Source organism: Macaca mulatta, chromosome 5, assembly GCF_049350105.2.
Source record: "Macaca mulatta isolate MMU2019108-1 chromosome 5, T2T-MMU8v2.0, whole genome shotgun sequence".
Lineage (NCBI taxonomy): Eukaryota > Metazoa > Chordata > Mammalia > Primates > Cercopithecidae > Macaca > Macaca mulatta.
The window spans coordinates 114,803,701-114,831,165 of record NC_133410.1 but is presented as its reverse complement, the minus strand read 5'-3'; the positions used below and the strand labels follow the sequence as shown (position 1 = coordinate 114,831,165).

Sequence of the window (27,465 nt, the reverse complement as noted above, 5' to 3'; positions counted from 1 at the left end):
CTAAATATACATATTTTAGACTACTTTTTATTGTCTTACAAATCACTACCACTCTTCCTGTCTTTTTCATCTTTTTTTTCCTTACTGTTATTTAAACTGGATAATTTCTGTTAATGTGTCTTCTACTTCCCTGTTTTGTTGTTGTTGTTGTTGTTGTTTTTCCTGCCATATCCACGTTCTGCTGTTAAGCCTACCTGATTTTTCATTTCAGATCCTCCTTTTGTTTCTTTTTTTTTTTGAAGTTGTTCTGAACATATTTGTAATAACTACTTTAAAATTCTTATTTGCATAGGTCATATAAGGATTGATTTCTGTTAACTGCTTTTTCTCTAGATATAGGTCTCAGAAATATTCCAGTATATACAATAAATCGCATAGTCATCCTGCCTTTACTTGACAGGAGCCGGGCTTACAGCCTGTCCTATCTGCCTGCACATCAGGATTCCTGTGTGCCCCTGGATGCAGCCCTACATGTTGTTTTGTATTTTTGTTCCCTCTTAGGTCTACAAAGTTACTTATCTTGTTTTTGAGTCTGTTTGATGTTTATCTTTTTATAAGGTATCTATTTTAGGTAGGTTAGCCTGAGGGAGTACATTGAAACACGAATTTAGTGCCCCTCCTGTCAAAGGTCTCTGTTTTTTCCAAAGCAGAATGCTTTGGAAACTTGAGGAGTGTTTTTATTTGCTGATAGTTTGGTTAATATACTTGAACTCAGTGAAAGCCTCATTCCAGAAATAAATATTTATAGGTATTTCACTCAAGTAGTTCTATTTATATATTCCCTCTCCATTCCAAATGTTTAAAAAAGGGGTTAAACTTCAACACATTGGAAAAAAATAAATTTATAAGAACTAAATTATAATAATATTAGGCATAAAAGTAAGCACGTCTGTTGTTAAATAAGAAATTAATTACAAATTCATTTAGGGTCTTTAAGTGAAAAACTGTATGTGTATAGCAAAAAGTTATTAATAAATATGCGTGTGTATGTGTATATATGTATGCCCAGATACCTTTTATATGTTATTTTTAGTCTTTGTGTTTGTTTTTTGTTTTTTTTGTTTTTTTTTTTTTTTGAGACGGAGTCTCGCTGTGTCGCCCAGGCTGGAGTGCAGTGGCCGGATCTCAGCTCACTGCAAGCTCTGCCTCCCGGGTTTTTACACCATTCTCCTGCCTCAGCCTCCCGAGTAGCCGGGACTACAGGCGCCCGCCACCTCGCCCGGCTAGTTTTTTGTATTTTTTAGTAGAGACGGGGTTTCACCGTGTTAGCCAGGATGGTCTCGAACTCCTGACCTCGTGATCCGCCCGTCTCGGCCTCCCAAAGTGCTGGGATTACAGGCTTGAGCCACCGCGCCCGGCCTGTGTTTGTTTATAACTATGCCTACCTACCTTGATTTGTCAGGAACATTATGCAAATTAAAGTAACTCAGTATTAATGAAAATCTGTTTAGTATTTTTCTAAAAATTAATTCATGTTTGTATATTTATTTTTGAAAGATAAAAGCTTTTAAGGTTATTAATTTGCCTGTAAGTATAACTTTGGTTGCATTCATAGACAAAGTTTTGGGGAATTGGAGAGAGAATTATTGATATTTGTTAAGAATTATTCCCTTTTATTTGGTGACTTTCACCCATTATTTAATCCACATAACAACCTTGATTTCTTCTTCCCCATTCTGGATTTGAAGAAACAAGGTAGTATATTTTCCCCAAGGTGATACAATATATAAGTACCAGAAATGGAATTTAAACTTAGTGCTGTCTGATTCCAAACATGTTTTTCTTTAGTTCTTCTTAGAAACTTCCTGAGTGTTCTCAATGTCATTATTTTCTGAATATTTTTAGAGTTTTTATTTTCTTTTGGACCCAAAAGTTATTTATTTAATAAGACTTTTTCTTCTTTATATCCTTTTAATATTTATGTTTAATTATATTTAAAAAATCAGGGGACAGGAGGTGGTTCTTTTTCAGTAGGCAAGAGTTTTTTAATTTGTTTATTGTTGATCTTTAAATTTATTATATTGTACTTATAGAATGTGTTGTCTTAATTTCCTTATGTTTAAAATTTATTAACATTTTCTTTGTTTTTGGTATATAATTATTTTTAAAGCTTATTGTTTTAATATGTCTCTAGATTAAATAGGTCTCATACTTTCTCTAGATTTCTCTCATGTATACTGTTCATGGTCTGCATATATAAAATATACCTTATCAATTTGGCTTTTGAAGTCATATCGTTACTATTAACTTACTTGTAAAGTATGTTTTATTCTGAAGTTTGGGTAATATTGAAGTCTTGGCAAACGCATGAGATTAGAAACTCCCATTGGTTTAACAGAGTGTGTTTTTGGATTAAAAAAAAAAGAGTAGAAAGAATTTTCTAATTAGATTTTAGAAACAAGTGAATTGGTTTATATGGAAAGGAAATTTGGTTATATGAAAGATATACAGTATCCCCAGTGAAGGGAAAAAATAAGTCATAAACGTTTCTCTTAGAACATGTTGTGTTAGATTTATCTCATGTCTACAGAGATAAAATGGTAGGTAAGTTTAGGTTTTCTTTTATAGAAACATAAACTGAAGTTAGTTAAGAAAAACTAAATTAAAATGAGAGCTCTGAACTTGGAAAAACCCAATGGAACCTTAAGATTTTTCTGTTATATTGCTTCATTATTACCTGTTTTTCAACTGGAATTTTAGAGAGAAATTTATGATATTTTCAATGTATTTATATAGAAAAATGATTATTTATAAAATGTATTTTTATAGTTTTAATATAAACGTTCCCTTAGGGAGATTCTATATAATCTTTGTTAATTAAACTTTCAAATTTGAAAGTAAATCATGACTGCACACTATTTGTCAGAAGTTATGACACTCTTTATAAAGCCTTTTTTAAAAATCTGGGGTGATGGGCTGGGTGGCGTGGTGGCTCACACTTGTAATCCCAACACTTTGGGAAACGAAGGCAGGAGGAGCCCTGGGTAACAGAGTGACTAAAACAAAACAAAGCAACTCTACTGAAAAACAAAACAAAACAAACAAACAAACAAAAAACAAGATTAGCCAAGCATGGTGTTGCACACTTGTAGTCCTAGCTTCTTGGAAATCGAAGTGGGTTAATTGATTGATCCCTGGAAGTCAAGGTTGCAGTGAGCTGTGATTGCACACTGCACTCCAGCCTATGTGATAGAGCAAGACACTGTGAAAAGAGAGAGAGAGAGAGAGAGAAAGAAAAAGAGAAAGAAAGAGAAAAAAGAAATTTTGAGGACTGCTTTTAGTTTTACTTTAATTTAGGTTATTAATGTTACAGGCTTGTCCTTTTCTGCTCTTTGATACTTTGAATCTCATGTAAGTCCCATCTTTACTGGTTTATTATTGTTATTTTTTTTCCATTGGTAATTCCTCTTAGTTTTACTTTGTAAAAAATATCCAAAATCTTACCAATCATCACTATCTCCATACAACTACGTTTGTCTAAGCCCTCATCATAGTTCACCTAAGTAGACTCTTAGCAGCCCCTTATTGGACTTCCAGCTTCCTTTTTTTCCTCTATGTAGTCTTTTCTTTACACAACAGATAGATCGTAAAACATTTACTCCTCTGCCCAAAACCATCCCAAAGTTAAAGCTGTAGTCCTTAGTATGGCCCTTAGAGTCCTTTGTGACTGGACTATGGCTGCTTCTCTAATCTTATCTCCTAATTCTTTCTGTTTTTTCACTGTGCTCTAGCTATGACTTCTTACTCTCTCCCTGAAACGTTAAAAGCACACCCTTACTTCAGAATATTTGCACTTACTGTCTTCCTCCCAGACTGTACTGCTTTCAGATACCTGAATTAGTTGCTCCCACAGTTCATCCAAGACTCTACTAAAATGATTTCACCAGAGGATATCCCTGACCTCTCATATCTAAAATTCTCTTCTTACCTTACTTGCAAAGCAGCCTATGTGCCTAACTGCAGATTTTTATGTTTTTTTCTTTTTCCTCCTAATATCTAACTGTTTTCCTACCCAGGTCTAATTTTTTTTTTTTTTTTTTTTTTTTTAGATAGGGTCTCACTATGTTGCCCAGAATGGTCTCGAACTCCTAGGCTCAAGCAATCCTCCCACCTCAGCTTCCCATGTAGCTGGGATTAGGGGCATGCCATGGCACCTAGCTCTAGGCTTAGTTTGACAACAGATATTTTTAGCAACGTTTTATTGAATTCTTTCAGAACATTCAAATTAACTTCATAAAGACAAAAACTTTTTTGTACTCATAAATTCACTGGTTTATGTAATATTTAATTACATCTCATAATAAAAGATACAGTTAGCATAAATGGTTTGGGAATAAACACACCTGATGCTTGGTAAAGCTAAAACTTAACTGATGGAAACAAAACTTTGGCTTCATTCTAGAGTACTCTGCCAGAGTCAGCATACATAACATGTGAACATTAATCAGAATGTTCTACAGAAGTAGAGTCTTTACTAATCAGTCCAGTAAGTTGATCAAGTAGAGTTCGATTAAAAGAGCTTAATTTGTAATCAACATTAGAAACTGAAATAGATTTAGCTTGATTACATATATAGCTTTTCCAGATTATCCTAACTTTATTGGATTAGTTCATCTTTAAAATTCCTATAAAATTAATTCCACAAGTGGGAATAAATGACTACTAGAGAATTGCCACTTTTCTTAAAATAACATAGATTGTAAAAAATGTATCTAATCAAAGATGTCCTACAAATGGATAGTGTTGATGGATGCACAAAATTGTAGACATACTTAATGTCACTGAATTATATGCTTAAAAATGCTTAACATGGCAAGTTTTATGTTATGGATATTTTATCACAGTAAAACTGAAAAAATACATCTTTACTTACGTTTTTTAAATGTAAATAAAACCTTTAGGCAATGTTACTATGCAGTATAGAAGAAAAAGCAGAAGTCATGGAATTAGAAGTCTTGTATTTATGTAATAGGAGTTCTATCATAAGTGAGTTGGATAGATTTTGGCAAACCTTTTCAACTATCTTAGCTGTAGTTTTCTTATGTTGAATGTAAACATACTTGTTCTTAACTCTCAGGAATTTCATGAGGAACAAGTTGAAGTTTTATATATATCTATGTATGCTTTTGATAAACCACAAATAAGTTTATATACTTTAGCTGGAACTTTATAATTTCAGAGGGGTTATTGAACTGACTATTGGCATTGGATGTAAGAATTTGGCTTCAGGCATTTGCTATTGAGGTTTTAAAAGTGTTTAAATATCTTACTGTAATTTTTTTGTTTTGTTATTTGGGACAGTGCAGCTGTTTTCTCCTAGGGTATAATCAGTTGAGAATGGAAAAGTTTAGCTTATATTTGGAGAGTTATACTTCCTATTTCCATTATAAAATTTTCAGGTTTTTTCCTAATTAGTGTCTTTGCTTAATGGGTTCCTCTTTATGACTTTTGGGGAGAAAGCCTCCTAGATTGAGATAGATATTAGATAATTAGCTTTCATTTTCTCCTTGGAAGTCAGTGAGTTAAATAACAAAAATCATATAAAAGTTATATGATTTGTATAAGTTATATACAGTGGAACAGAAAATGATAGTCTGAGTAAGGTACAATGATGAAGTCATAAATCAGACTTAAGCAACAGAAAGTTATTTATTGCTTTGTTGCCCAGGCTGGAGTTCAGTGGCATGATCTTGGCTGACTGCAACCTCCACCTCCTGGACTAAAGCATTTGTCCTGCCTCAGCCTTCTGAGTAGCTTGGACTACAGGCAAGCACCACTATGCCCAGCTAATTATTTTTGTATTTTTAGTAGATACGGGGTTTCACCATGTTGGCCAGACTGGTCGGAACCCCTGACCTCAGGTGATCTCAAAGTGCTGGGATTACAGGCGTGAGCCACTGCACCCGGCCTAGAAAATTATTTATCTTGGGCATTGATTAAATTGCATTTCTAGATACTCACTGTCAGTAGACTAAAAGATTTTTTTCCCCTCTGAATAAGAAAACCGTACGTTCAGTGAACTCAGTATTTATTAATTTTTGCAAAACATCCCTGTTTGTTTTGTTAATTACAAAACAGAATCATTTTAACAATATGCTGTAACAAATATATTGTATACAATACAATATACTGTGACAATATACTGTAATAAAATTACAGCACCATTACTCTTGTGCTTTGTGGCCATTCTGAATCAAAATAAGGGTTAATTGAACACAAGCACTGCCATACCAAGACAGTGGATCTGCTAACTGAGAAAGCTGCTAAGTGACTAATGGCGGGTAGCATATAGAATGCGGCCACAGTGGGCAAAGGCATGATTCATGTCTTAGGCAGGATGGAGCAGGACAGCGTGAGATTTCATCAGGCTACTCAGAATGGTATGCAATTTAAAACTTACGAATTGTTTATTTATGGAATTTTCCATTTAATATTTTTGGATTCAGTTGACCGTAGGTAACTGAAACTGCAGAAAACAAAACTGTGGATAAAGGGAGATTACTGTGTATATGATCCTCAGTGACTGGCTTCTCCTAGGTGTTTCCTCCTTCTCCCCTCCCTCCTAACAGTGATGCTCTAGCCATGCAGAACCATCTTTGTATATTCTAAAATATAGTCCCTTGCTTTTATGTGTGCTGTTCCTTCTACCTTTTCCCCTCTTGTCCAGTTTGTGATGTACTTCTCACTTTTATAATGCTTTCTTTTACTCCCTCTTCTATGACATTAACATTGCTTATGTTTACCTCTGTTAAAATCTCATTGCATTTTAATTGCAATTTAACTCTTTGTCTCTTTCCCTGAGGTAAAAACTCCAAGTATCTTGATGAAAAGAATTTTGTTGTATCCATCCATTTATTCCCCATACATAGCACATTGTCTGAAGATGCTTTGTAAATGTTTGTAGAGTGCAGGAATAGTATTATACATACGAAAACACGAAAGTCTGAAGGTGATATACATATCAATGGTGATGCTGCTCTAGGTATCATAATCAATTGTGCTGCCGGTTAGACTGGGCCCCATGTTTCCTGGCTCCCTCAGTCCAATGCTCTGCCACTAAATGGAATTAATTTTGGTTCTTAACAAAACATCTTTTTGTTTTTTCTTTACAGATATTGATGATGTTGAGAAGTTCAAACCAGGTTACCTAGAAGCTACTCTTAATTGGTTTAGATTATATAAGGTACCAGATGGAAAACCAGAAAACCAGTTTGCTTTTAATGGAGAATTCAAAAACAAGGTGAAGATGAGAATCTTTATTTTAAAATGTACCTCCCGTACAATACTCATTTCACTTGGGGAGTTTCTTATGTGAATATGTATATATAGTATGGTAAGAAAAGTGCTTTTTACTGACTTACATATTTAAAAACATTATTTTATTATTTAAATTTTGCTTCAGAAGATCTCTCTAAGTGAATCACCAAGGCTGAACAATATCTGTGTCCATCTATCTGTCTATAGCTCCTACATGTTAGAAAAAGAACAAATTTCATGATCAGTCTAATTTTGCAAATTGTGTACATAGAAAAACTTTCTATTTACTGTTTTGTGGAGGAGAAAGTTATGCACCCTTTATATAAATCTGTAGGGCGCTCCCTCCTAAGTGTTCATTCTACCACGACGGAACTAAGCTGCTTAACAATTGAAAGGACACCTGAATTATCTTACTGTCATAGGATTTTTCTATTAGAATACCACAGAGTTACCACAAAGCATCTCTAATATGACATAAATGGAGAGAATAGGCCAAGGAGTTAAAGTCTAAAACATGGAATTTTTTTTTAAGTTATTACCACTAGGTAAGTTGAATATTTGAAACCAACTTTTAAGTGGATAACAGTAAGTATGTTTTTAAGTGAAATAAGGCATGTTAATGAAAACTTAAAATTTATGATGGGTATTTTGCTGTAAAAGAATTGATTGCTGGACTCAGTGTTTTTTTTTTTTTGAAGGCACATTAAAATAATCCTTCAAATTTTGAGGGCTTTGGGATTATTAAATGTAAATATAAAATTATTATTTTAGACTAAATTATCTTCCTGAAAGGATTAAACATTTATACATTATTTTTTCTTTAAAAAATTTACATTTTATTATTGAGATAATTGAAATTTCAAACCTATATAGTAGTTTTGTGTCTCCTTATTGCCTCAGGGTAAGTCTGCTAAGTCACAAATTTGTAAAGAATGAGGTAGTTTTTGGTTTTCGTTTGTTTTGACAAATAGTAATTCTTTTCTGTATAAAGATGAGGTCATTTATACAACTTCTCCAGAAAATAATTATTTTATGCATTGCTTTTTACTACTGCTATTTAAAATATAGAGCCTAGTTCCTTTAGTATTGCTATGAAAGAATTGCTGAGGCTGGGTAATTTATAAAGAAAAGGTTTATTTAGCTCACAGTCCTACAGGGTATACCAGAAGCATGGTGCTGGCATCTGCTTCTGGTAAGGACCTCAGCTTCCAGTCATGCCAAAAGACAAAAGGGAAGCAGGCATGCCACAGGGTGAGAGAGGAAGCAAGTGAGAGAGGTGGAAGGTGCCCAGGCTCTTTTTAACAATCAGTTCTTGTGGGAACTAACAGAGCAAGAACTCACTCATTACTCTGAGGAGGCACCAAGCCATTCATGAGGGATCCACCCCCATGATCTATACACCTCCCATTAGGCCTCACTTCCAACATTGGGGATCGATTTGAACGAGATTTGAGAGGACAAATCCCCTCAAACCATAGCAGGGCATAACTCAAGAATTAATTTGTGCCTCTTTAACATGGTTGGAAAGATGGCTCCTTTCTTTTATTCTGGGTTTTTCTTGCAACTCCTTTAAGCAGGTATTGAAATTGGTTCTAAATAATCACACTTATCCAAATAATTGGATTAAAAATCTATCCTTACATAATCAGATAATGTATGAGATTTCTTGTCCTGTATCTGAAGTGAGATCCCCGCCCAACACTATCTCATTAAGATATAAGCCGTCCTCCATCGCAGGCAATAGAAGACCTGAGAGAAATTCTCTTTTCAGAGGATAAATTTCCCATTATTACTGTGTCTCAGTTCCCAAGATTCTTTGGTTTCTTTATTATCATAATGTGTGTAGTTATCATTGGAGAAGAAAGGAGTTTGAACTAACCAGTAGGGACTCTCCATAAGGAAAACGAGCAACATTTTTTGGGAAAAAACTCTAGAGAACTTTCTGCTTTGGAATTATAAAGCAAGTTTTCTTTAGATGTTCTTACTGGATGTATATCCAACAAGAGGTGTATCTGTTGTTGCTAATGCATTTTTAGACAATGTCATAAATGTCAAGGAGATATACTACTTTCAGACAGTGGATAGTCTAAAATTACTTTGAAAAACTACATTTAGACTGCCTGCAGTTTTGATGATGCTGAAATTAATGGGTGCATGCTTACTGACAAGCCGGGTACTGGGTTAAGCACTTTACACATGTCATCTTACTTACTGTTTCAACAACTCTGTGACTTAGATCAGGGGTTGGCAAACTTGTTTCTGTAATGCGTCATATAGAAAATATTTTAGGCTTCACAGATCGTATGATTTCTGTCACAGCTGCTCAACTCTGCTATTGCAGCACTAGAGCAGGCCGTAGGCCAAACACAAACAAATGTGACTGTTCAGTAAAACTTTACAGGGGGCAGGCTAGATTTGACCCATAGGCCCTAGTTTGCCAACCCTGATGTAGATTATCCCTATTACATTCTACTTCATAGATGAAGAAATTGAGACTTAGCGAGCTTAAGTAACCTGCCCAAAGTCACACAGCTGACAAATAAGGAAGCCAGAATTTATACCAAGCTTTGCCTGACTCTGGAGTTTCATGCTCTTAACAGTTAACTGTCATCACAAGATTAGTTTTGTGTTAGTGTAACAATGTGACTGATATTAAATACGTCTTTTTTTTATTTGTTTGTTTGGAGCTAGGCTTTTGCTCTTGAAGTTATTAAATCCACTCATCAATGTTGGAAAGCATTGCTTATGAAGAAGTGTAATGGAGGAGCTATAAATTGGTAAGAATTTGTCCTTTCTATGTAAGTAACACTATTTTATTATTAATTGGTATTAAACAGCCACATAATAGTCAGATTTCAGATTTTTTTTAAAAGAAAATTTCATGTTTTTTTTTTTTAATGTAAACAATACAGAGTATCTACCTATTGAGCATTACTAAGTGTTGGGCACTATTAAACTAGGAATTGACATGATCCTTTTTCTCAAGGGATTTATAATTTAGTGGGAATACTGACAAATAAATGAACATTTAATTGAAATACATTGTGCAAAGATGAAAAATGCAATTTTTAAACATGTAAATCTATATGTTTTTTTTAATCTGATAACAACCATATAATTTCTTAGAAAGTAAAAGCCTTCTTATTCATCATGATCACTAGTTGATTAAGAGGAATTAATAGTAACATAAATCAAACATGTAATTTAAAACATGTTAAAACATGTTAAATGGGTGAAATGCATATTCACCCATTTTTGGATATAGGGCTGAGTCCCTTTTAATATCATTTCCATATAGATTTTGTATATACTCTAACATAACATAAAGAAAATAAAGATTCTGTACTCCTTAAACTCCTTATAGCTTAAAATCCCTGACAGATTTTTAAAGTTCTTTTTAAAAAATCATTTAAACTATGTTATCCACACCCAATTTGATATCAAATTTTTGTAGTGATTCACCTTTATTGAGGCTTTTTAGGGCCTCGGTATTGTTTAAAGCCTCGATAGTTTTATAACCTACTTAATGTTCATAGAAACAGTTCTTCCACACTCTTTCACAGTTCATCTGTGAACATAATTAATACTAAAATTTTGAAATTATAGTAACAAGTACAATTGACAAACACATTTAGGAACAAAAACAACTGGCTCTTGGTAAGTCTAAGTATAGGAGGCAAAAGCAGTCCTGTGGGGGTACTAAAGATATTACTATGAATACGATAAAGTCCCTGCGCTCTCTGAGCACAGTCTGGGAATCAAGAGGGTCTTTAAAGAAATCACTAGAATAAGGTAATCAGATGGAGTAAAGAATTACTTAATCTCAAGGAATATTTTACCTAAGTCATCAAGAAGGCCCGTTTTGCCTACAACACAAATGCTTGGCATTCAAGATACTGACTTTGTTTCTCTTGCTTACTAAAGAAACACTGTCAACTCCTTGGCCTTCTCCCTTTTTTCTTACCTCGTATGCAGAGCACTCTTTTTTTTTTTTAAGCATAATCTTAAACTGTAGGTAATTGTTTCTAATATAAATAATATATTTTATTCACAGCAAAGCTGGATATGATTGAATGTCCTCTAGTCTTGTCTATCCTAGTAAATGGTGGACTGAGCTATTCTGTATGGTCTAAAATTAAGACTACAGTGTAATGAGTCCCTCCAGTACGAAGGGGAGGGTCTCTGACTGTCAGAGGAAATATTTGCTTGCTCTTTGCTTGTCTTATCTCCTTCCTGATCACATTTTCTAAAACGCTTATGCAGTCTTTGATGAGACTTGAGTGTTTCCCCAGGTTTCCTCAGCTACAGAGCCAGAGACCTTTGTTTGGTTAGTATATCTATAACTTGAATTCATTCCTTCTGTACTAAGTCTAATTATCCTTACTGTGAAGGTAACTTTATTTCTAAACTCTGGAATCATTTTGCTGTAGCCTCTTGAGTAATGATAAGGATTACATTAAGAGTTAACATTTATTAACTCTATACTATGTTCCAGGTTCTGAGTGATTTATATATGTTATGTAATTAATACTCAAGAATCCTATAAAATATGTATTGTTATCTCCATTTTACACATGAAGAAATTGAGTCCACATAAAGATTTAGGTAACTTACCGAAGGTCACACAATGCATGGTGGAGCCAGGATTTAAACCATACTCTCTTTTTTTTTGAGATGGAGTCTTGCTCTGTTGCCCAAGTTGGAGCACAGTGGTGCGATCTTGGCCCACTGCAACCTCCGCCTCCCAGGTTCAAGTGATTTGCAATTCTCCTGCCTCTTAAGTAGCTGGGATTACGTCAGCCTGAAACCACGCCTGGCTAATTTTTGTATTTTTAGTAGAGACTGAGTTTCTCCATGTTGGCCAGTCTGGTCTCGAATTCCTGGCCTCAAGTGATCGCTCGCCTCGGCCTCCCAAAGTGCTGGAAGTACAGGCATGAGCCACCACACCTGGCCTAAACCTTACTCTCTTAATAGCTATGTTCTTTTACCTCCTCTACATTTTTTACAACAAAATAACTTTTTTTAGTGTAAGAATTTTTAGGATGTAAGTTTCAGTATATACATCATATGCATCTAGAAAATTTAAAGTCAAGATCTTCAGAATTTTAACTTATTTTAATCCATATTTCTCTTATTTTTTTTATCATAACTTAATTTGGAAATGTAGTCAGAGTTGTTAGTTTTTATTTCTTTTGCCTTTCTATAATGAATTGCCTTTCTTTCTTAATTCCTTAAACTGTACCATTATAGATTGGCAAGCTTCCTCTGCCTTCCTTTTTGAAACCCATTTTTCTCACTCAGTTCAGTTTAGGTCCAAACTATTGTAGACATTCTCTCAATGTATATGTAATACACAGTATTAAGCAGGGAAATTGTTAGAGAACGCAGATGCATTGTCCCCTTCTTTAAACCTAGAGTATTAGTATCTTTAGGAGGTAGAGTCTAAACATGTATGTTTTTCAAGCCCCCCATGTGATTCTGATGAGCCTCTCTGCTTAAGAACTGTATTATAATTATTATTATCATTATTATTATTATTTGAGACAATGTCTTGCTCTGTTGCCCAGGCTGGAGTGCAGGGGCGCGAACATGACTCACTGCAGCCTCGACCTCCCAGAGTTAAGTGATCCTCCCACCTCAGCCTCCCAAGTATAGGCATGCACCACCATACCTGGCTACTTTTTAAATTTTTTGTATAGACAGGATCTTGCTAAGTTGCTAGGGATAGTCACAAACTCCTGGGCTCAAGCAATCCACCCACCTCAGCCTCCCAAAGTGCTGGGATTACAGGTGTGAGCCACTGTGCCTGGCCTTAAGAATCATAAAATCCAAACTTGTTCTCATGGAAAAACAAACAAGCCCTTCCAAGATTTAGAAAACCTTTCTTGCCTCATTTTCCATCACTTCGTCTCCTATTTTGTGTTATAATAACTGAAGGCCACTTGTCACTCCTCACAAACACTGTGCTTGTAGTGATCTTTAGGCCTTTATTCATTTTGTTTCCTTTGCCATGATTGTCTTCTCATTTCTTGAACTGGCCATGTTACTCATCTTTTAAGATTTAATTTTTACTTTGTCTTCTCTAGGAAACATTCCCTCATATAGTTTGCTAGTTGAAATGCCAGTACTCTCTGTATTCCTTGTTCTCTGCGGATTTTCGTCATTACATCTGTCACAGTTATTAAGTACTTGGTTCATGAATTTATCTTCTTCTCTAGAATATAAGTTCCTCAAGAGCAGATGAATAAAGATGCCTTATTCATCTTTATATTCCTAATGCCTGGCATGTAGTAGCTACTCAATAAATATCTGTTGGAGTAAATTGTTGAATAATATTTTAAAGCCAACAATTTTTTTTTTTTTTTTTTTTTTTTTTTCCGAGGCAGAGTCTCACTCTATTGCCCAGGCTGGAGTGCAGTGGTGCAATCTCAGCTCACCACAACCTCCGCCTCCCGGGCTCAAGCAGTTCTCCTGCCTCAGCCTCCCAAGTAGCTGGGATTACAGGCACCCGCCACCATGCCTGGCCAATTTTTATATTTTTAGTAGAGACGAGGTTTCACCATGTTGGCCAGGCTGGTCTCAAACTCCTGACCGCAGGTGATCCACCTGCCTCAGTCTCCCAAACTGCTGGGATTACAGGCGTGAGCCACCACTCCTAGCCTTGTTTTTGTTTTTTTTTTTAATCCAGGTAGTGACTCTTCTCTTTTCAGGAGCACTGCATTTATTAAGTTCTTTTAATTGATTCCTTGAAAATTCTCTTTCTCAGAATAAGTTTTTTGTTGTTGTTGTTGTTGTTTATTTTTTCCACTGCTGAGTGTTTACTCTGAAAGCTAAATATTCTTTTAACAGAGAGAATTTTATTATTTCTAGTCTTACCTAAGAAAACTTTAAACTCGATTCTGGGAGAAGTCATTTTTTGACATTTGAGTTTATTCTTCAGTCCTCTCCCACTCTCTCTTCAACCAGTTGATATACCTTATTAAGAAATCAGAAATGTACTATTGTGTTTACTACTTTATTTTATTAACCATTATTTATTTTGATCCATCTGTCTTACATATTTTCCAAGTTTTGATTGATTCTTGGGTGCGTTCTAGCTGTAAAACTGCACTAATTTAAATTAGGTCTATCTCCTAATGCTACCCTCCCCCCTGCTCCCTCCCCACAAGGGACACAAACTCATCCTTTTTTATGGCTGCATAGTATTCCATGGTGTATATGTGCCACATTTTCTTAATCCAGTCTGTCACTGATGGACATTTGGGTTGATTCCAAGTCTTTGACATTGTGAATAGTGCTGCAATAAACATATGTGTGCATGTGTCTTTATAGCAGCATGATTTATAATCCTCTGGGTATATACCCAGTAATGGGATGGCTGGGTCAAATGATATTTCTAGTTCTAGATCCTTGAGGAATCACCACACTGTTTTCCACAATGGTTGAACCAGTTTACAGTCCCACCAACAGTGTAAAAGTGTTCCTATTTCTCCACATCCTCTCCAGCACCTATTGTTTCCTGATTTTTTAATGATCGCCATTCTAACTGCTGTGAGATGGTATCTCATTGTGGTTTTGATTGCTTTTCTCTGATGGCGAGTGATGATGAGCATTTTTTCATGTGTCTATTGGCTGCATGAATGTCTTCTTTTGAGAAGTGTCTGTTCATATCCTTTGCCCACTTTTTGATAGGATTGTTTGCTTTTTTCTTGAAAATTTGTTTGAGTTCTTTGTAGGTTCTGGATATTAGCCCTTTGTCAGATGAGTAGATTGCAAAAATTTTCTCCCATTCTGTAGGTTGCTTGTTCACTCTGATGGTAGTTTCTTTTGCTGTGCAGAAGCTCTTTAATTTAATGAGATCCCATTTGTCAATTTTGGCTTTCATTGCCGTTGCTTTTGGTGTTTTAGACATGAAGTCTTTGCCCATGCCTATGTCCTGAATGGTGTTGCCTAGGTTTTCTTCTAGGGTTTTTATGGTTTTAGGTCTAATATGTAAGTCTGTAATCCATCTTGAATTAATTTTTGTATAAGGAGTAAGGAAAGGATCCAGTTTCAGCTTTCTACTTATGGCTAGCCAATTTTCCCAGCACCATTTATTAAATAGGGAATCCTTTCCCCCTTTCTTGTTTTTGTCAGGTTTGTCAAAGATCAGATGGCTGTAGATGTGTGGTATTATTTCTGAGGGCTCTGTTCTGTTTCATTGGTCACCAACATGGCACATGTATACATATGTAACAAACCTGCACGTTGTGCACACGTACCCTAGAATTTAAAGTATAATAATACTTTTTAAAAAAATAAATAAAATAAAATAAAATAAATAGAAAGTGCTTCAAATAGTGCCTGGTCCAGAGTAAAAGCTACTTAAGTGTTAGCTATTATTATTCTTCTTCTTGTTGTTGTTGTTGTTTGTTATTACTACTATGGAGAGAGAATACTTAATGAATTCCAAGTTTAACATGGTTATTATTCTCAGAGTAGATGCAGTGTGGGTCAACTCCTGAATTCATAAAAGTCCCATTCTGGCTGTTGCAATGCCTGACATAAAGGGAACCCTCTTTTCTATTCAGGGAACGCAGATGCCAAAAGTCACTTCATATTAAATATTTGCATCATTTTTTATTCTGATGTCCATGTGCATGAAGTTTTCAGTTTTGGGTATGAAAATGGCTCTTAGTGCTAACATTTGTATTTGTCCATGAAAAGCACTAGTTTAAAGAATTAAACTGAAAATTTTAATGTAAGGGAACCGGTGAATTTAGTGTCTTGTAGCTTTCAAAAAGAGGAAACGTGTTTCTTTAATATTTAGTATGGATTAATTGGCTTTATTAGCTCATTTTCAACATGGGCCTCTAAAATGTCATTTAATGTCACCTTTAGTTTTGAATAGATACAAGGCATTTTAATTCACTTTATAGAATCAAAAGTGATTTTTTAAAAAGGTAGTACACTTACAATGCATGAATATAATTATTAACATACCTTGTAAACTTTCTTATAAAATGTTTGCACATTTTATGAATTTGGCTATAAATTCTGACAAGATGAATTGAGCAAATCGCTTTCTTAATATTTTAATTCAAAAAGCCTAAAGGGAAGAAGAGAATAATGGCCAACTGGAAATTTAGTATTATCCTTACATTTAAAGTGCAAACCATTACAATGTAATAAAATTAATCCAGACATTTCCGGGGCGGGGGGAACTGCACTAATTCAGTTGCTTAGCATTTCTTTGCTCATAAACTTTTTTTATTAACAATCATTCTCCTGTTTAACATATTCTATATAGTACTGCCAGAATTATCTTTCAAAAGTATGAATATGACTCATTTTTATGCCTAAAAACACCTTATGATTCCCTTCAAAAATGGGATTTCATCCAACCCTTCTGTTCTTAAACAATGTGTCCAAACCTGCCCTCCAGCCTCTTGGGCTCTTCCTTCCTATCCCCTTGTCTGTCTTCAGTGGACATCTTCATATTTTTGAAGAAGCAGTTTAGATGTCATCTCTGCACAGTTTCATTTTTGTTGGGCTGTTGTATCACTGCTGTACATACCTCTATGTAGAACTGGGGGTGGAATTTTATTTTTTTATTTTATTTTATTTTTTTTTTTAGACGGAGTCTCGCTCTGTCGCCCAGGCTGGAGTGCAGTGGCACAATCTCGGCTCACTGCAAGCTCCGCCTCCCGGGTTCACGCCATTCTCCTGCCTCAGCCTCCCGAGTAGCTGGGACTACAGGCGCCCGCCCCTGCGCCCGGCTAATTTTTTCTATTTTTAGTAGAGACGGGGTTTCACCATGGTCTCGATCTCCTGACCTTGTGATCCACCCGCCTCGGCCTCCCAAAGTGCTGGGATTACAGGCGTGAGCCACCGCGCCCAGCCGGATTTTTTTTTTAACACTTTGTATTGAGTTTTTACCTCAGCACTTGATAGCAGGACTTGACATAGTAGGTAGTCTAAATATGCTTACTGAATAAATAAATATATTCAATTCATCTAAATTATTTAGGTCTTGAAGTTGTTTCTTTTTACATTCCTAGAGAAAGGTATATTTAATCTCGCACTTCCTTTTTTTTTTTTTTTTTTTTTTACCTTAAGTTCCGGGATACATGTGCAGAACGTACAGGTTTGTTGACATAGGTGTACATGTTCCGTGGTGGTTTGCTGCACCCATCAACCCATCACCTAGGTGTTAAGCCCTGCCTGCATCAGCCATTTGTCCTGATAATCTCCCTCCCTTCCCCCCACCAACAGGCCCAGTGTGTGTTGTTCCCTTCCCTGTGACCATGTGTTCTGATTGTTCAGCTCCCACTTGTAAGTGAGAACATGCAGTGTTTGGTTTTCTGCACCTGCATTAGTTTGCTGAGGATGATGGCTTCCAGCTTCATCCATGTCCCTGCAAAGAACCTGACCTCATTTCTTTTTATGGCTTCATAGTATCCTATGATGTATATGTACCACATTTTCTTTATCCATTCCATCACTGATGGGCATTTGGGTTGGTTCTATGTCTTTGCTATTGTGAATAGTGCTGCAATAAACATACGTGCACGCGAGTCTTAATAATAGAATGATTTATATTTCTTTGGATATATACCCAGTAATGGGTTTGCTGGGTCAAATGGTATTTCTGGTTCTAGGTCCTTGAGGAATCGCCACACTGTCTTCCACAATGGTTGAACCAATTTACACTCCCACCAACAGTGTAAAAGCATTCCTATTTCCCCACAGCCTCAGCATCATCTGTTGTTTCTTGACTTTTTAATAATTGCCATTCTGATAATAATTGCCATTTTAATAATTGCCATTCATGGCATCAAGTAGTATCTCATTGTGGTTTTGATTTGTATTTCTCTAATGATCAGTGATGATGAGCTTTTTTTCATATGTTTGTTGGCTGCATAAATGTCTTCTTTCAAGAAATGTGTGTTCCTATCCTTTGCCCACTTTTTAATGGTTTTTTTTTTCTTGTAAATTTATTTAAGTTCTTTGTGGATTCTGGATATTAGCCCTTTGTCAGATGGATAGATTGCAAACATTTTCTCCCATTTTCTAGGTTGTCTGTTCACCCTGATGCTAATTTCTTTTGCTGTGCAGAAGCTCTTTAGTTTAATTAGATCCCACTTACCAATTTTGGCTTTTGTTGCAATTGCTTTTTGTGTTTTAATCATTAACTCTTTGCCCATGCCTATGTCCTAAATTATATTGCCTAGGTTTTCTTCTAGGGTTTGTATGGTTTTTGGTTTTTACATTTAAGTCTTTAATCCATCTCGAGTTAGTTTTTTGTATAAGGTGTAAAGAAGGGGTCCAGTTTCAGTTTTCTGCATATGGCTAGCCAGTTTTCCCAGCACCATTTATTAAATAGGGAATCATTTCCCCATTGCTTGTTTTCGTCAGGTTTGTTGAAGCTCAGATGGTTGTAGATGCGTGGTGTTATTTCTGGGGTTCCATTGGTCTATATGTCTGTTTTGGTACCAGTAATATGATACTTTTTCATGTATTGATAGCCTCAGTTGTTTTGCCTTTGTGTACATTTATCCCAAGGTCACTTCCTTCTATAAACTCTGGAGGTTATGGTCTAAAATTTTTGTCATTCTGATCTCTTTAAATTTTCTCTCTCCCTTTTTCTTGACCACTTTGCTTTAGAATAAAAAACCTTGACATATCTTTATCCTGGACACTGTCTTTGAGGATTATAACTGTGGGCCATTATTTGATTTGAGATTTACTTGAAAAAAATGGTTTTCCCTTCACTAAAGCACTATTATCTGTCTACTAATATACTTTATTATTTTTGTATGTAATTTGGGTTTGTTGTACACAGCATTTTTGGTTTTACTGATTTTTTGCTCTAATATCATCTTGTTTTGGTCAACAAAGGTGTATATAGGTCATGTAACATTTATACATTTAAAATATAATATTTAGTATCTTAATATAAAAAGGAAAGCAGTGCATTCTTTTTAGTTTTTTTTTTTTTTTTAAGTTTCGTTTATAGTGGGCACTAAAAGCTTAGTCATCCCTCCTTTAAATGATTATACTGCTTTTCCCCTGGCAGGTCATAGTCATAGTTTGAGAACTAAAAAGAATCTTAAAGATTAAAAGCTCCTTAGGGGGCTGCATGATTCAGTATTGTGTCTCCAGCATCTAGAAAAGTCCCTGACAAGTAGTATGATTTTTTTGAATTGGCTAATAAATATGAATCAATGTTAAACAACTATTTTTACATGAAGGCCAGTTCAGAAAGAATAAAAATATTTCTTGGTATCATGCCTTTTATTACACTTTTAAACATTCAAAGTACAAATTATTAAATCCAAGAGGGGGTAAAGTACATATATGTATGTGCACACACATATTTACATACATATATGTTCTTACAAGCTAGATTACATATATTATTGACTGAAAGGACGTGAATGAGGATGTTGGCACTGTTTTTAGCTGATCGAAGAGCCTATTTGGTAAATAGAAGAAACTTTGTAATCTTTCATTCTATTAGGATGATTTTTATGTATCATCCTATTTTATATATACATATACATAGATACATACATATATATTTTATATATATATATGTATATATATTTTTTTGAGACATTGCCTCACTCTGTCACCCAGGCTGGAGTGCAGTGGCGCCATCTCGGCTCACTGCAACCTCCACCACCCAGGTTCAAGTGATTCCCCTGCCTCAGCTTCCCAAGGAGCTGGGATTACAAGTGTGTGCCACCATGACTGGCTAATTTTTGTATTTATAATAGAGATGGGGTTTCACCATGCTAGCTAGACTGGTCTCAAACTCCTGACCTCAGCTAATCTGCCCACCTTGGCCTCTCAAAGTTCTGGGATTACTGGCGTGAGCCACCGCACCCAACCGCTCACTTATTTTTTTAAGGTGAAAAAATAGCAGGGTCAGTTTACTTTCCCAAGATATCCACTACTGGTTACTTGTCAAGACATTTTATCAGAGATATTTTTTAAATTTTTTTTAATTTTTAAAATTAAAATAAAATTTTAAATACTTTTAAATTTTACTGTGCTGGCTTAAATATTGTCATTGTTTTCTGATAGTCCTATTCATAGTTTCATTTTGTCGTAGGAGTAGAGGATTACTTTAGAAGTAGGGTTGTCAGCAAACACCACATGTTCTCATTCATAGGAGGCAACTGAACAATGAAAACACTTGGACACAGGAAGGGGAACATCACACACCGGTGCCTGTCGTGGGGTGGGGGGAGGGGAGAGGGATAGCATTAGGAGATATACCTAATGTAAATGACGAGTTAATGGGTGCAGCACACCAACATGGCACATGTAAATGTATGTGACAAACCTGCATGTTGTGCACATGTACCCTAGAACTTAAGTATAATAAAAAAAAAAAAAAGAGAGAGAGAGAGGAAAAAAGAAAAAGAAGTAAGGTTATCAGATTTAACAGATTAAAAATACAGGACACCAGTTAAATCACTTTTTCTTCTATTTAAATATTTCAGAATAACAAATATTTTTCCATGTAAGTGTGTGTGTCTCTTTCAACATTTGGGACATACTTATACTACCAAACAAATAGTTTGTTGCTTATTTGAAATTCAAATGTAATTGGTTGTTCTGTATTTTATATGGCAACTGTATCTAGAAAAGACTCGCCCCCACCATCCACCATCCTTTTCCCAGAATTTCCAGGGAATGTTTTACTTTGGTTTAGTTATAATGTTAAAAGCATTATATGTATTGTAATTAGTACTTTGTATACCATACTTTCTTCACAGGACCAGCACTTTTTTTACAGTGTCTAATTTTTTGCCTGGTTCTTTTTAAATTTATTTTTGACAGTCATCAAGGAAACATCTGACTTACAAGGCTCTGCCTTTTTCAATTTTCAGCTTGCTTAAACGTGAGCTGTAGAAAAGAGAATACAAGAAAACTTCATCTTTTTTTTTCCCTCAACTTTTAGTTTAAGTTCTGGGGTACATGTGCAGGATGTGGAGTTTTGTTACATAGGTAAACGTGCCATGTGGCAAAAAAGCTTAGCCTTAAAGATGTTACTGCTAACTTTCATCAAATTCTATTCATGCCAAGAATGAAAATAAATCCCACATTAGGAGTCTGGATAAAAACCAAAATGACCACTTATTATAATCACTGTATACTCAGTGTCATCAATTACAGCGAGATATAGACAGATGTTTTTTATCACTGATATCTCAATATATTTCACAAAGCTATTGTGAAAATAAATTTGATAATGTATATCCTTAGGTCCACTTGAGGGGGAATATGTTTACGTGTGTTTTACCTATTATTTTATCTTTTAGGGATCTGCTAATCACTTTTTCTTCTATTTAAAAAAGTTAATTTGGCTTTAACTCCCTTCTCTACCACCTCTTTCTTTATCCATTTTAATCTGCCTGTTCCTTTGATGAAATTTTAAAAAATCAGTCTTAATATGTTTCAGAGGAATAATGCTTTTGCTTTCGTCTAGAGATTGGCAATATGTAATGAGTGGCATGCTTTTAGAGGTATAGGAAAGGTGGCGTTTGACTCTATGGAGGCTTCCCTAGTCAGGGAAGGAGCTGCTATTCCTATGCCTGGCTGAACTTCCCTATGTATAAGAAAATAAACTTTATATTCGTATAGTTTCCTCTTTAATCTCCTTATCTGTGAAAGAGATTCTGCAAAAACTTTAAGTAGCTCGTTACTACGTTTGTCACCTTGCTTAGAGGAAAATTTATCCTAGGTCCCATTCAATGGGTCAAATTTGCTTCCTCTTTTCTTCAATAAAGGTGAAGTGCAATTGTGGTATAGCTTTTTATATATACCTGGAAATTATTAGGATTTGTGTAATATAATTTTTAAAAATCTTTTGTCATTCTGGAGAGTGCTTTGCTGTGGACTACTCTATACTTTTAACCTTGCCTGAAAGAATATACAATAATCTTCATTGTCTTAATTTTTATTCATTCAGTTTCTAGTCATTGGTTGAAAGTATACAACTGATGTGGAGTATTTGGAGTTAGTTAGTTTTTGGGGTTTTTTTTGGTAATTGTTTCTTTTTATCCTGTTTAATAATAACATTCTCTTTTCCTCTCCAGCACAAACGTGCAGATATCTGATAGCCCTTTCCGTTGCACTCAAGAGGAAGCAAGATCATTAGTTGAATCGGTAAGGGGCAAACGTCCAAGACATCCTTTAATCTTACAAATGTCATAGGAAGTCTAGTAGAAATTCTGAAATCTCTAGCAATGAAATGTGTCAAGTCCTTTTGAGAAGCATAAAGTTTACAAATCACACTGAAATCTACTTTTTAAATTCAAGGAATTTAAATGAAAAACTTTAAAACTTTTTAGTTGAGTTTTTAAATTTTGTATTTGAAAGTATATTAACCTTTAGCTAATTTCATATGATGCTGCTTTTCTTATCATCAGTTTATTATTGTTTATATAAATATGCTCTCCTCTGTACTGTTGTATCTCCATGAATTATCTTCTGCCCAGCCTCTACATTGGAACTGGCTATTGGCACAGTTCCAGCTTAGGAAAAAAAATTGGCCCAGCATGGGAGCTCATTCCCCTAATCCCACCACTTTGGGAGGCCAAGGCAAGTGGATTACTTAACGCCGGGAGTTTGACACCAGCCTGGCCAACATAGCGAAACCCCATCTCTACTAAAAATATAAAAAGTTAGCTGGGCCTGGTGGTACATGCCTGTAATCCCAGCTACTTGGCAGGCTGAGGTGCAAGAATCACTTGAACCTGGGAGGCAGAGGTTGCAGTGAACTAAGATTGTGCTGCTGCTCTCCAGCCAGGCCGACAGAGTGAAACTGTCTCAAAAAAAAAAAAAATTGAAAATAAAATAAAATTACGTTTTTCACCTTAAGAAAAATAAAATTGGTAAGACCCTTTGCTTTTTTATTTCCCTTTAGTTTGGCTGTCTCACATGCTTTCTTTCTGTAAGCTGAGATGATATGCTTAGATTTTTATATTTCTTAGTGATAATGCTGCATAGAGGCAACTGAATTTATTAGTAAATTAATGACTGATTCGGAGATTACTAAATTAGAAAATTTATATTCAGATAATCAAGTAATATTGCTTATATAAAGTATATTTAGGAGTGGTCTTAGGCTAGAAATATCATTTATAAATTAAGGGTTTTTAAGAACTATGAAGTTGAAAAACTAGTGAATTTAGATCTTTACACCAAGAACAACTAAAATGTTCCTAAATGTTAGCTGATCACTGTGGCTGCTTTTAATTTATTGGGTTTTTTTTTTTTTTTTTTTTTTTCACTAATGTAGTGACTATCTAGTGCCTGTTATGTGGTAAGATATAGGTGCTGGGAATGCAGTATTAAAGAAAAGATACAAAAACCTCTGCCCTTGTGTAGCTCGCATTTTATCTGGAGAGATGGATAAGAAGGAAATATGCAAGTAAAATAATGAACGTTTCAGAGAGCAAAAATGCCTTCTGAAAAATGACAAAAATGAGCAGGGACAGGGGGATAAAATGCCGGAAATGGGATAGGAGTTGTAGTTATTAAAAAAGCGGCCAGCCACAGCCTTACTAAGAAGAGGGCTGAACACGTGCCAAGAATTGTAGAAGGTAAGGTCAGGTGAAGGAAGAACATTCAAGGCCACACTCCCAGAGGCCCTGAGGCAAGAGGATTTCTGAGGTATTCAAGAAACACCCAAGGTGACCATAGTGACTGGTAGAGAAGAGAAAGTATGGGGAGAAAGGAGATGAGATTAGAAATGTTTGGATCTGGGTTTGAAAATGGGGGTCAATTATGAAAGACTCTGTGCAGGCTATTTAAGGATTGCGTTTCTTATTCTGAATGAGGTAGGGAACCATTAAAATATTTTCAGCAAAGGAGTGGTCTAATCTGACTTTGATTTTAACAAGATCATTCTGGCTGCATTGGTGAGAATGGGCTGTAGGCCATAATTAGATTCAAGAAGATACAAGGAAGCTGTCACAATAATGCAGGCCACATTATTTTCTCCAAGTTATCAGTTTTGTATCTATGTAGATTATATTCAGAATTTGGTTTTCATTACTTCTTTAAGGATAAAAATGAAGGGAAACAAAAACTTTTCATCTTTGTACAAGCAGTCTGTCTCACTAATCTCAGATTAAGTCTATTCCATGTATTTCAGTTGTAGATTCATAAATAATACAGTAGATACTTGTCTTAAAATTAGCCACAGGCTCAAAGTTTCTATATTAGATCCTGTTTTTTTCATTGCTTTCTGTCACATTAGTGGCAAAACAATAAAAAAAAATTGGAGGACATATATATGATCTATTTAGATTAGAGGAATAAGATTATAATTCAGAAAGGTTAACATACAGCCTTAATTACCTGACTTGGTAACTTGGTTGAGCTTTATAATAATGAAGAAGACACTATACTGAATAATTTTTCACTGAGAATACTGCATCAGAAATTCACAAATTAGAGAAACCAGTGCCTCTTCACTAGCTCAGTGGAACTTCATGTATGCCAGTTTTCATCATTAAATATTTGTAAGTCAAAGAATTACCCCATTAGCACCTTCATGAATGATTTGGGATTCTTAGAGCCCAGATTAGTTAACACCCTTCTCATATAAAGTTTAATTTGTAATAATGAAATTCTTTGTCATAAAAGCATTTTGTCTCATTTCCTCTTTTCAGAATCACATTGAAGTGTTTGAATCAGATTATTTAGGTGTATATTTCCATGTCTCTTCATTTTGCTGTATACTGAATATTGTGCAGTCTTCAAAGTGCTGTCAGGTTTTTTTTTTTTTTTTTGTCCTTTAATTGCTAAGAATAATTGAAGACACAGAAGCAGAAGTCATTCATCATACTTGATCAGATTCAGACCGTATCAAGTCCTGGGTTTGTATGAAACAAATTAGAAGACCCAGATTTTGTTAGTAGCTTAGAATGAGCAAATTAACAAGTCTAACATGTACCTAAGTAATATTATCTTGAGACTTATCTGTAGGTGTTAAATGAGTCCGAAGTATGGTCACTAAAAGGCCAGACAATAATGGAAGTTTTCACTTTTGAGATGCATATTGCTAGAATACTTAGGACGTGTTGATTGAGATTTTAGAATATGGTTAACTGCTTTGTACTTTTAAAATAGACAAAGAAAAGAAAAGAAATAGACTAAACTTTTCAGTGGTTAATAGAACTATTGTAGGAAGTATATGCTGGATAAACATATATTGATCAAAACACAATTAAGTGTAACACTGAGACTAAACAAATTGTTAGTCATCCAACAATGCGTACAAATCAGTTGGGAAAAATATTGTCAGAATATCCAAGAAAAATAAAATATAAACTGACAAATTGATGAAAATTATTAAGAACCATCTTAGAAACAAAATAGAAAATATCTACAGAAGTAATTTATTGTACTTAGGTTAGAGATCTTAAGAAGGATAGATCTAAAAAGATTTCAGAAGGAGAATTTAAATGATCAAAATGATTATTGGGCTTTGTTTACAAATATAGATGTTTGAACTATATATCATCACAGAAAGCATGACTGTATCGTAACAAGTTTTGTTCATTTGATCCCAACACACTAGGGAACCATAAAAGGCAGAGAGAGTGCTCTCAGTGGGCTACAGCATGTGGACCCTGGCAACAGGACCCTGTATGTAATAGTTCAACTGCAGGACCACTCAATTATTATGATTTTTTTTTTTTTTTGAGACACATGTTCTAGCTCTGCCGTCTAGGCTAGAGTGCAGTGGCATGATCATATAGTTCACAGCAGCCTTGACTTCCTGAGCTCAATTGATCCTCCCACCTCAGCTTCCCAAGTTGCTGGGACTACAGGAGTGTGCCACCACACCTGGCGAAGTTTTTCTAATTTTTGGTAGTTGGGGGGGGGGCGGTCTCACTATATTGCCCAGGCTGGCCTCAGATTTCTGGCCTCCAGCAGTCCTCCCACCTCAGCCTCCCAAAGCACTGAGATTACAGGTGTAAGCCAACGCACCCAGCCTACATTTCTTTTTGTAAAGTTTTTTTTTTTTCTTTTTAACCACCTGATTTTATAGCCAAAAGATATGAGATTCTTCCCCAATACTTGAGAATTTTGTGACTAACAGTTGGATCTTTATTTCAGGGAGCAAGGCTCAGAGCATTTATAGAGAACAAAGAATGTGTGTTTGTGTGTGCATGTGTGTATGTGTATGCAAAGACATGATTTGCCTTTCAGATAATATTAGTTGATAGTCTTTAAAGATATTTGATTTGACTATTGGGGGTTAAGATGCTACTTTTAGGACCTTTTAGCTAAATATTATTTTGGGAATGTTGAGAAGATTCAAACAAAATGTACAAGATTAATCTAATGGACATACATAATTAGTGAATACATGATTTTTTCAAGTATATGTACACATTTCCAAAAATTGAATAGATATTAGACCACAGATAGAGTTGCAAAAGACTTGCTGTCATGCAGACCACATTCTCTGTCTACAATATAATCCATTATGAAAATATTAAGAGAAAACACATGTTCATGTGTTTGGAAATTTAAAAGTACTTATACATAAATCAGGCCTGAAAAATATAAATAATTTATATTTAAAGCTAAAATATTTAAAATTGAAAGACCACTGAGTCAATGTATGTTAAAACTTATGTAATGCAGCAAAAATAGTTCTTGAGAAATTAAATGTATACAATATAGCAGAAATGAAAGAAAATTATAGAAGTTCAACTTAACAATTACTCTGTTCATTTTTCTGACTTTTTATATTAGAAGAAAATAAAGTAAATATTTAATGAAACGGAAAACAAATAATGACAGGATCAACTAAAACAAAAGCTGCATTTTCTTTCTTTTAAGACTAATTATATAGACCTGTGGCAAGAAAGATGATGAAATAGAATAGGCATAAATAAAAATAGCAAGAATTAAAATGAAGACATAACTACAGGCATAAGACATATTTAAATAATCAGAAGAGAATACTGAAAAGCTTTTTGCAACAACTTTCTAAACACAGATGAATTGAGAATTTTGTTTAAAATATAAATTGCCAATATCAAATCAAGAATAAATAGAAAACCCAAATAAACTTGTAAAACAATACTTAATCATGAAGATGGCCATTTTTCCCATATTAATTAATGAAGTCAGTCTGTTTTTTTCATCTGAATCCCAATGAGGTTTTCACTGAACCTCACAGGGTGA

General features: G+C 34.9%; 1 protein-coding gene across 2 annotated transcripts in view; it reads left to right on the top strand.

Moving 5' to 3' along the window:
* PPA2 (inorganic pyrophosphatase 2) overlaps positions 1-27,465 on the top strand; it is a 111,491-nt gene that overhangs the window by 67,246 nt on the left and 16,780 nt on the right. For both annotated transcript variants that reach the window (XM_015138926.3, XM_028848657.2), the window contains 3 exons: positions 7,113-7,240; positions 9,949-10,034; positions 22,350-22,419. In XM_015138926.3, the coding sequence (XP_014994412.1) occupies positions 7,113-7,240; positions 9,949-10,034; positions 22,350-22,419 (284 nt within the window). The remainder of the gene's footprint in view (positions 1-7,112; positions 7,241-9,948; positions 10,035-22,349; positions 22,420-27,465) is intronic.